The sequence below is a fragment of the Pollachius pollachius genome (genome assembly GCF_949987615.1).
Source record: "Pollachius pollachius genome assembly, chromosome: 17".
NCBI lineage: Eukaryota > Metazoa > Chordata > Actinopteri > Gadiformes > Gadidae > Pollachius > Pollachius pollachius.
Window position 1 is genome coordinate 19,244,559 of NC_136950.1, and position 11,165 is coordinate 19,255,723.

At 49.0% G+C, this 11,165-nt stretch overlaps 1 protein-coding gene across 1 annotated transcript in view; it reads left to right on the plus strand.

Moving 5' to 3' along the window:
• Positions 1 to 295: 295 nt before the first annotated feature.
• Positions 296 to 11,165, plus strand: part of pld1b (phospholipase D1b) — a 32,385-nt gene continuing 21,515 nt past the window's right edge. The window contains 8 exon segments of the mRNA XM_079754701.1: positions 296 to 533; positions 6,569 to 6,739; positions 7,888 to 8,051; positions 9,599 to 9,741; positions 10,290 to 10,401; positions 10,530 to 10,595; positions 10,822 to 10,880; positions 10,882 to 10,968. Of these exon segments, the coding sequence (XP_079610827.1) occupies positions 6,601 to 6,739; positions 7,888 to 8,051; positions 9,599 to 9,741; positions 10,290 to 10,401; positions 10,530 to 10,595; positions 10,822 to 10,880; positions 10,882 to 10,968 (770 nt within the window). The 5' untranslated portion in view covers positions 296 to 533; positions 6,569 to 6,600.

Sequence of the window (11,165 nt, forward strand, 5' to 3'; positions counted from 1 at the left end):
AAGTTGCACATTGGTTATTTTCCTAGAACCGCACCCCCTTTAAAATCGTATCCCTTTTTCTAACTCTTTCAACTAAGAACAAACTTTTATTCAACATTTTCGACAGTTCTCTTGTTCCGCACACACCTCCCGCAACTGACAGTTCCCTCCCATAGAGAGACAAACCCCTTTCCCAGTCAACCCCCTCTTTGACGGACAGGCCGCTCCGACCAATCGAAGATCAGTTCACCGCCCCTGACAGTGGAGTTGTCTCCTCCCGCCTCGTGTGTCAGCGGTTCAGTCAGTCTCACGCTCTCCCCTGGTCCCAGCGCTGCCTGCAACTAGATAAACAGAGACAGGAGAGAGTGAGAGAGAGACAGAGAGAGATATATACAGAGACAGAGAGAGTATTTTAGAGGGACAGGGAGAGGGGAGAAGAGAGAGAGAGAGAGGGCTGTACTGGTCTCCTGTAGTCTGTGGACTGTGGATTTAATTGGACAGACAAAAGCAAGTCAGAGGACATTATGGGCTTTCCTCCGGCGTCCTGGGCTCAGGTAAACGACTGTCAATCAAACTTGTGTGTGTGTGTGTGTGTGTGTGTGTTCAGTTGCCTCATCCTGCCGTGTTGTCTGGAGGGATAGCGGTGATTGTGATACATTACTTAGGCTGGCGTTAACTGGACTGACTAGTAAAACCGCTCATATTGGAAGGTATGCAGGTGTGTGTCCGTGTGTGTTTTGTGTGTGCGCTGAGCCTGTTGTGAAACCCTAACAGTAGTACTGCACTCTCTCCTTAGTTTGGTATAAAGTGGCAAATTGCACTATATAAAAGATCATGTGCGACTGTGTGCGTGTCTCTTATTTGTTCGATTTGCAGCACTGACTAAGTGTGTGTTTTGCGCGTGTGTGTGTGTGTCTATCTGTGTGGGTGTGTGTGTGTCATTGGTTCCTTAAACAGCACTAACAATCGTTAAATTGACTGCGTGTGTGAGTGCGCGTGTGTGTGTGTGTGTGTGTGTGTGTGTGAGTGCAGGTGTGTATGTGTGTGTGTGTGTGTGTGTGTGTCATTTGTCCGTTAACCAGCCCTCACAGTCGTTTAATTGACTAAGTGTGTGTGTGTTCATAGGGAGAGGGGGGGGGGCAGGGAGAGGAAACTCACCACCTTGCCACCTGGCAGGTGAGAGGAGGAGTTGAAGGTGGGGGGGGGGGGGGGGGGGGGGGGGGTGACAGGTGCTGGGGCCATGCAGTGCCCAATTAGGGTGAGTGCTGACTGGGTTAGACCTGCAGTGAACCACCCCCACCACCACCACCACCAGCCACCCCTTGGACAGCAGGCCTCCAGGGAGCGGGCGAGTAGCACCCACGGGTGCAGTGGCTTCACCTGGGGGTGAAGACCTGTGTGTGTGTGTGTGTGTGTGTGTGTGTGTGTGTGTGAGAGAGAGAATGTGTGTGTGTGTGTTTATGGATTGGCAGTAGAGTTCTTCAGCCGTAGCTGGCACTGAAAGGTAGACTGACGATGTAGTGGGTCTACGGCGGTCAGGGAAAGCTGGGGGTAACCTTCTGGTTCTGGTTATGGGTGGACTGGGAGGGCTGGGTTCTGGTTATGGGTGGACTGGGAGGGCTGGGTTCTGGTTATGGGTGGACTGGGAGGGCTGGGTTCTGGTTATGGTGGACTGGGAGGCAGTGCTGTGGTGTGAGGTCTAGTTTTAATGTCTTGAAGTTTTCTTTCTCTTGTGCTGCCAGACGTCTCCCCGGCCTGCAATAGCCCTCGGGAACAGGAAATTCCTCAAGTTTTATTAAAGAGGGATTCTTTATTAAAGGGAAGTTGAGTTTGCGTTCTGCCTCCCAGCATGCTTTGCTCTCAGGCTTTCTTTTCATCCCTCTTTGTAGCCCCGGCCGTGGACCGTTTCCTTCTCGTTTTCATTCCTCTTCAAATTCTTCTCCTCCATCTCATCTTTTCAGAAAAAAAAACGCCCCTTGCACCAGAGTTGCACATATATAGATGCACACGTGTGCACGTACGCACATACGCACACGTAAACACATGCGTACACACACACGTACACACGCACGTACACACGATGAATGAACAAAGGCTCTGTGGTAGAGAGAAGTGTGTGTGTGTGTGTGTGTGTGTTTCTATGTTTGTGTGTGTGTGTGTTTCTGTTTGTGTGTGTGTTTGTGTCTGTGTGTGTTTCTATGTTTGTGTGTATGTGTGTGTGTTTGTGTGTGTGTGTGTATATGTTTGTTTCTGTGTGTGTGTGTGTGTGGTCGGTCGGTCGGTCGGCAATACGGTGAAACTGGTCAGTTCATGACTGCATTTGCATCAAAATACCTCTGATTTACATACTGAGACAGCAAGAGGAAGTCTTTCGACAGATGAATATGAGACGCACACACACACACACACACACACGTACCTGTGTGACGGGCAGAAGAGGCGACAGACTTTGACTGGTGACGGGGTCAAAGGTGGAGGTCCTTTACCCCCACCTAGATCAGCACATGAGGCATGCCTCAGCCCAAACCCTTACCCTTGACCCCATGGCATGTGTGTTGCTGGTGGGGTGCCCCAGAAGGTAGATCAGGTGGACTTGTGACCGGGAGGTTGCTAGTTCAATCCCTGACTGCTCCCGACGAGCTGGCTGTCACCTTGAAAGGCGGACACCGCCGTCGTTGTGTGTATTGTGTGTACGAATGTGTTTGTGTGTATGTGTATGTAAGTCGCTTTGGATAAAAGCAACTGCTGAATGTAAATGTAATCTCAATGATGTAACAGTAGCGGCTTGAGGCCCTGTCACAATGGTCTGTCGTCTTAAAATACCTTTTATAATGTGGATTTAAAAAGCACAGGGCCATGGAAGATTGTAGCTATCAAAGCTGTCTTCTTAGGAGCCTTTCATGTTCCCGGTGAGGGCGTTTTACATTCTTAGATCCGGCTCCCTGCTCTACTGAGCCAATACTGATAGACCGATTTGAATCATATTAAATTACTCTTGCCCACCCACGTTTGTTATGCAACATAAGAAGAGTCTGTGCTCATGGGGAATCTCCCCTCCGCTCATGCCTTGCTCAACGGCACCCCCTGTGGCGGGTGGCTGCGTTGCCAGCTGCCCTCGTGCCGCCTGGCAGCGAGGCCATTGGGGCACGCCGCGGAGCGCTCGGCCGCCGTTGAATCATTTAGCAGAGGCGTCCGTCCAACACGGCGCTGGATACTTCAGACACATGTCCCCGAGCGGCGGGCGGAGGTCGGTGGTTCTCCTGCTCCTCGCGGAGGCCCGCGGGTCAGTCTGCACCGGGGGGGACGGCACGGGGTGCGAGCCCAGAACGGGCGGCGCGCGGCTCAGGCGGCAGAGCGGGTCGGCTGGTAAAACGGAAGGTTGCCGGTTCGATCCCCGGCTCCTCCTCCTAGCCGAGTGTTCAGGTGCTCCCGACGAGCCGGCTGTCGCCCTGTGTGGTCGACTCCGCCGTCGGTGTGTGGATGTGTGTATGAATGGGTGAATGTTAGGCAATGTTGTGAAGAGCTTTGAGCTGCCCCTGGTTAGGAATGCGCTGTATAAATGCAGTCCATTTACCGTTTGACCTACCGGCTGGGGGTCAAACGCCCTCACCGCGGTCACCGCTATAACGAACATGGCGCTGCACACACTGAGGCCACGCCCCCTCTTTCAGAGTGCCGATGGCGGGCGCGATGTGGGGACAGGAGATGGAGGGTTTCCTCACGCCTTTCTTCCGCTGGGTTAACAGTGAACGCTGGACACTTCCTGTTCATCTGAGAGGAAGTGAGCCAATACAGGCAAGACGTCTATTTCTGTCAGACACCGACACATCTCACTCTCTTCTCCGGGCAGCGGGCGTGTTTAGACCGCGGACTGGAGGAGGAAGGGGCAGGGCTGAGACAGGAAGTGACCTCTGTGACGTTGGGCCGCCTCACACAACGACAGACGAGATGATCTGTGATTGGTCATCCTATGCTGCAACTCTGGGAGGCGTTAGGGAGGCCGGGTTCAAGGCCTGAGTGTCAGGTCAGAGAGGAAGTGGAAGTCATCAGTCATTTAGAGTTGAGGCTCGCGGCGTTAGACATTTAGAAGCTGTTTGACGCAGCGCCGTATGACATTACATCTGGAGTTTGTCTTGGGGATGAAGTATAGGTCTGAGAGAGAGAGAGAGAGAGAGAGAGAGAGAGAGAGAGAGAGAGAGAGAGAGAGAGAGAGAGAGAGAGAGAGAGAGAGAGAGAGAGAGAGAGAGAGAGAGAGAGAGAGAGAGAGAGAGAGAGAGAGAGATCTTGTGCGTTGGCCGATGGCCGATGGAGGCGTGAGTCAACCTACCAACCCTTTCAGGTGTTAAAAAAAAACAGAACATTCCGGAATGAGCAGCCCGACTGGCTCAGCCATTGCATCACGGTGCGACCCTCTTCCTCTGTACGCTGCGTGCCGGCCGTCTTGGAGACGCCAGACCATAGCCGTGGATGCCGTGATTGTACATGCCAACACACAAAGACAAAAACATGCCTCTCGTCTGATGGTTGAGACACAATAGTGTATATGTATGTATAGTGTAATAGCACGTCTCACTGTGTCCCCCCTAATCACCCTGTCATCTCTTATCTCTTACAAGCCACACACACACACACACATAGCCACACACACACACATATACACACAGATATACACACAGCCACATACAAATACACACACACACACACACACACAGACACACACAGACACACACACACAGCCACATACGCATAAAAATATACACATACACAAACCCACGCTAGAGTATGCGTTTATTTGATGTTCAACCTCACCTATTCGGCCCGTCTCAAATTCTCTCTCTCTCCCACGCTCGCTCGCTCTTCTTCTGCTCAATAACTTTAACCTGTTTTGTCGTTTTACACCCACACAGACGTTCTGTCTCTCTGACGTTCTGTCTCTCTGATGTTGTGTCCCTCTCTTCTCTGTCTCTCTGTCGTCCTGTCTCTCTGACGCTGTGTCTCTCTGAATGTCACTGGTAATCCATACATACACGTGGGTTAATGTGTCTTAAAGACGGCCGTCTAACTCTTCCCTCTGTTGAACAATCCTGCTCAGATTGATGTCGGACGTAGCCTGAGACCGAGCTGGAACAAATAAACAGAAATCGCTCTGATAACTCACTGCAGTTAGTTCGAAGAAAGGGAAGGAGGAGGGATGGAGATTAAGAGTCCGGGGGGGAAGGAAGACTGAGGGAAGTGTTTTTTTTATTTAATGAAGAAGAAGAAAAGCGAAGACGAGCACCGTGGAGTGGAACAGGAGGGGAGAAAATAAGTAATGGAGGGAGGGAGGGAGGGAGTTGACAGAGCTGGAAAACAGCTGTGCTGAGAGAGAGAGCAAGAGAGAGACTCTGCTTCTGTACTCTCTCATATCGTGCGTGGGTGCGGACGTTTTGGGTTCAATGCTATGTTTATCCAAACTTTCTGAAATCCCTCTGGACTTTTCCCCTTACCAGAGGTTTATGTCTACACACACCCTTAAGCTTAAACAAAATCCCATAAAGATCTAATAATAATAATAGTAGTAATAATAATAATAATAATAATAATAATAATAATAATAATAATAATAATAACATATTTAAACAGAAAAAGCTGACATATGCTATATAGTTACTAGAAAACAAATGTATTTTATTGATATTAGGTCAGCAATAACCCACATGTCGTACACATCTGTCGCAGGGGAACTGCGGTGAGCATGAGCGGTGTAGTTGTCTTGTTACCGATCACTACTAGTTACTGCTACTGGTTACTGAATGCTAGGTTTGGATATGAATAATGCATGCACTGAAAAAGACATACAGAAATGATCATGGATGTAAATTGTCCCGGTGGCTGCACTTAAACAGAGAGTTGAGCGATCTTTGACTTGCGTGATCCTTACAGCGACTGACCTTTGAGGGAAGTGCTTGGTGACCAGGTAGTGAGCGGTTAACACGGAACACGACCACAACGTCCACGTTTACATATGTGTGCGTTGCCTGGTGTCTTGTCTGGCAGCCGTAGGGCTGGCTGTCAATCTGTGTCACAGTGTCACAACATGTGGCCTGTACGCTTACTCATTCTCTCAGGTACACACTCATGACCTACATACCCCGTGAACACGCACAGGCGTGCAAACATACACACCCGGGGATACATGGAGTATGCACACACAGTAAAGAAATCGACCGCCGTCATGAACCTGTCTGTGTTGGAATCCTCGTCCCTTTACACACTGGGGGTTTGTTGAAGTTGCCCTGCACTGTTGAAGTTATGATTGTGATTGTGCAGGGGCTGTGAGCTGATCGATTCAGATCAATACAGCAACACGTCGAATAGATTGTAGAGGTTGGAAAGTGTTGCGAAATACTGTCCTCACCTGTAGTCTCCTGTACTCACCTGACTCCCTCCAGATTGAGTGCTAGCTATGCTGGGCCAGTCCCAACTCACCTGTACACCCCAGTCCCCCCTTCTCACCTGTACACACCTGTCCCAGCTCACCTGTACACACCAGTCAGAGCTCACCTGTGCACACCTGTCCTAACTTACCTGTGCACACCTGTGTCCCCAGGTGAGCCCCGGGCTCCCGACTGAGTGCTAGCCATGTTGCGTCAGTCCGAGCCCACCTCGAGCACGCTGCACCTGGTCGCCACGGAGATGGGCGACATCATGGAGACACTGGACACCCGCGAGCTGGACCTGGTGGACGGGGAGTACGACTCCAAGGACGGCAGCGTCCCAGGTGTGTGTTTGTGTGTGTGTGTGTGTGTGTGTGTGTGTGTGTGTGTGTGTGTGTGTGTGTGTTATTTAGTTGTATTATTATTCGGTTTGTGTTCTTTTGTTGTATTTTTATTTATGTTGACTGTTCCTCTCTCTTTCTGTGTGTGTCTGTGTGTTTGTGAGTGTGTGTGTGTGTGTGTGTGCTTGTTAGTGTGTGTTTTTTTGTTAGTATAATTTTTTTAAATCTGTGTCCTTCTCTTTCTCTGTCTGTGTGTGTGCGTGTGTTTTTGTGTGTTTGTGTATGTGCGAGAGGACATTCACAAACACAAAACATAAGATTTGCTTACAGTAACAGTGTAGAATGGATTAGCATCTAGCGGAGCAGACTTTTGTATATATTTGTGTAAACTAGCTCAGCGAATGGGATTAGGTGGGTTTGCATTCTTTAATACAGCCATGTTATAGAGACGTTGGTTGTTCACTTAGTTTACATGTTTGACAACTCAAAGTAGGCCATCCCTCTTTGGGAGAATGTTGGTGTCCAAAACGACACTATAGCAACACAACTGCCCACTGTTAAGGTAGAAACCTGTGTTCATGTAGACGTTGGCTTGCAGCGACGACTGCTCTCATAAACAGAGCGTTAACTCCGCCATTTACTTCCACATGTCAGTTTCCATGGTGACCGTGACAAAGATACTCCATCACGATTGGTTCGAGTGATTTATTTGCAGGTTAAAGCTGTCATAAATCGACAGCTTGGTGCAATGAAAATGAATGTTTCTTTTTTACCTAACTGAACTTCCTACTGGCACCTTACATAGTACCGGGCAGTTCTTTATGGGGGTTGGAAGAGGAGGGGTGAGCGGGGGGGGGGGGATTAAGTATGTTCCAATCTGCAACCTCACCTGTAGATGCTACTAAATTCTGCACACTGAATCTGCAGAATAGTAATTGTAATGATAATATCTAAATAATAGGAAATAAATTATAATGGGAGCAACCGTTTAAAATATCTATGAAAATCTGTCTGTCTGCCTGCCTGTCTGTCTGTCGCTTCTATACATCAGTTTTTCTAGAGATATGTTTTCCATAAATATGGCTAAAAATAATATCACAGAAAAAGCTGTGTGTTTCTCTGATGCGTGTGTTTGTGTTCCGGCTCTCCAGAGAAGCGAATCCCCTTCCCGGCGATCTACAACACGGTGGGCTTCAAGGAGGCGGAGGCCCGGGTATACCTGTCCTCCCCCATCACCGCCAAGATCCTGGAGGTGGAGCGCTTCACCTCGGCCCAGGACCGCTTCAACCTCACCACGCAGAGGAGCGTCAACAAGGTAGGCACGCAGCCATGCACACAGCGCGGACGGACAGACAGACAGACACACACACACAGAGACAGACAGACAGACACACACACAGACAGACAGACGGACGCACACACACACACACGCATAGAGACAGATAGACGAACACACACACACACACACACACAGAGACAGACAGACAGACACACACAGAGACAGCCAGACAGACACACACACACACACAGAGAGACAGGCACACACACACACACACAGAGACAGACAGACAGACACACACACAGACAGACAGACAGACAGACAGACAGACGCACACACACACACACGCATAGAGGCAGATAGACGAACACACACACACACACACACACACAGAGACAGACAGACAGACACACACAGAGACAGCCAGACAGACGCACACACACACACACACGCATAGAGACAGACAGACAGACAGACGCACGCGCGCCCACACAGACAGACAGACAGACAGACAGACAGACAGACAGACAGACAGACAGACAGACAGACACACAGACAGACACACAGACAGACACACAGACAGACACACAGACAGACACACAGAGAGAGAGAGACAGACGAACAGAGACAGACAGACACACACACACACAGAGAAAGACAGACAGATGAACACACACACAGAGACAGACAGACAGACACACACAGATAGAGAGACAGACAAACACACACACACACAGAGACAGACAGACAGACAGACAGACGCACACACACACACACGCATAGAGACAGACAGACAGACAGACGCCCGCGCGCCCACACACGCGCGCCCACACACACAGAAAGCCAGACAGACAGAAAGAGTCTGTCTGAAAGAGTTTTCACGTTACAGGCTTGTATCGTCTGCATATAGTCATAATTTGTACACTTTGAGTCGATGTCCCCCATCATCACATATAGATCAGTTCAGCCATGACTCAGCAGGATTCATGGGGATTGTCTTTGCGAAGGCTTTCACCTTTCACCCTCCTCTTTCACTCTCTGTTCCTCATGTCTCATCAATGGCTGTGCTTGTCTGCGCTCGGTTTCTCGTGGAACTAGTTGGACCGGTCCTATTTTAGCTGCCAGAATTTGGTTTTGCGAAAAAAACGTGTGCCAAACGAGAACACCTGTGGACGCCAAATGTGTTGTTAACGCATGAAGAAATGTCAAGGAAACCTTATCTTTTTCTTTTCTGTCACATGAGGTCCAAGATAGACTTTTATCTGCGATGCTCGTGTCCTTACTTAAAATGTTGAGGTCCAATCTCAAACTTCCTAAGCTTTAGTGGTTATTCTACTTTTGTAGTTGTTGTCTGTTCAATAAAAGTTGAGTTTCGTACCATTCTCCTGGGAATTGCAATGGCGTCACCTCTCTCTTTCACCCTCTTCCCTTCATTAATGCTCTATGTCTCTCCACCACCTCTGCGCCTTTCATAATTACAGTGTGAAATATATATATGTGTTAGTAAGAGGTTGACGAGGTCCTCTGTGTGTCTGTTATGTGTGTGTATGTGTTTGTGTCTGTGTGTGTGTTTGTGCGTTCAGTCAATGCCAGCGGTGTTTAAGATCGAACTGAAGCACGGCGAGTTCACGTGGCTGGTGAAGAGGAAGGAGAAGCACTTCATGGACCTCCACAGGGAGCTGAAGACTTACAAGACCTTCATGAGGATACCGCTGCCCACACGCAGGTAGGCACCACAAGATGGCCACCTCTGCCCACGCACAGGTTGGCACGACAAAATGGCCGCTTTGTTTTTAGCGTGGATCTCACATCGGCTAACCGTAGAAAACGGTTACACCTGTTGGAAGTAACAATGGTTTTGACTGAAAGGTTCTTCCAAACCCTTTATGGGAGGGGTAACATTTTCCAAAAGGCAATTCTAAAAGATTAGGCAGATCTATTCAATACTTCCCAATTATCAATTGTATTCCGAACTTCAGTTTAAAGTTCTCGCCTTGGTTAGTTAATGTAGAGGACGCTCTATCCCACTGGGATCATTGAAGGATAACTACCACATTCCCAGGAGAAAATAAAAAGGAAAATGTTTGTCTGTGGCCTAATGCCAACCCAAAGAAACGCGAGGGAATTCCAGCTCGCAAACTGCCAAACGTCGCTAAAAACTTCAATGGCTCTGATACTGTGTGACGGGGTTACCAATGAAGCCGTTTACCTATCCAGCCCCCCTCCGCTGAACTCTTGGAAAAACCTGTCTCTGTGATGTCACTTCCTGTCTAGCCACACCATCAAGAGACAGAGCGTGAGGCGGACGGAGGCCAGTCAGATCCCCAGCCTGCCCAGAGGGGGCCGGGACGAGCTGGGCAGGGAGGAGCAAGTCTCCAGCAGAAGGGTACGCCATTGGACGGTGGAGCTGTCAATCACCGGCCCGATCATCTTTATGTCAATATTTGGCTTTTTTTTTGTTTGACTACATCGTTCGATATTTCATGTGTGTTATGATATACTTTTGTTTTTCAGAGACAACTGGAAGACTATTTGAACAAGCTGCTGAACATGACGGTTTACAGGAACTATCATGCGACGGTGAGAAAATTACAGTTACTGATGAGAGAGTAAAACGGGAAGAGGGAAATATGACTTTGAAATGGTCAGCCATTTTAATGTAAAATATTGGACAATGGTGACGCAGAATCAACACCGATATTACTGAGATGATATTGGCTCGAAAATAAATGTCCCATGTGAAAAACGTCAAGCTGTGTTAAAGTTTATGGTTGGTGGCGTTAAGTTTTCTTTGCCTCTGTTTCAGATGGAGTTCATCGATGTGAGCCAGTTGTCCTTCATCCACGACCTGGGGCCCAAAGGCCTGTAAGAACCGCCTCAAACACCACCGACGTCTACACATCCCCAACCTGCGTCTCTGTCCCGTGTCTGCATGGGTCTCTCATTCTGATGGGCTGGGGCTGCACTTCTTAACAAGGGAATCGTTTGAGAAATGATTTTATTTTACTGGGTATTTTACAGGTAGGGGTGTGTGTGAGAGAGTGTGTGTGTGTGGGGGGGGGGGGGGGGGGGTTGTTTGAGAGACTTTCTGACTGTGCGTGAAAGACTGTGTGTTTGAGAGACTGTTTGTGTGCATGAGAGACTGTGTGT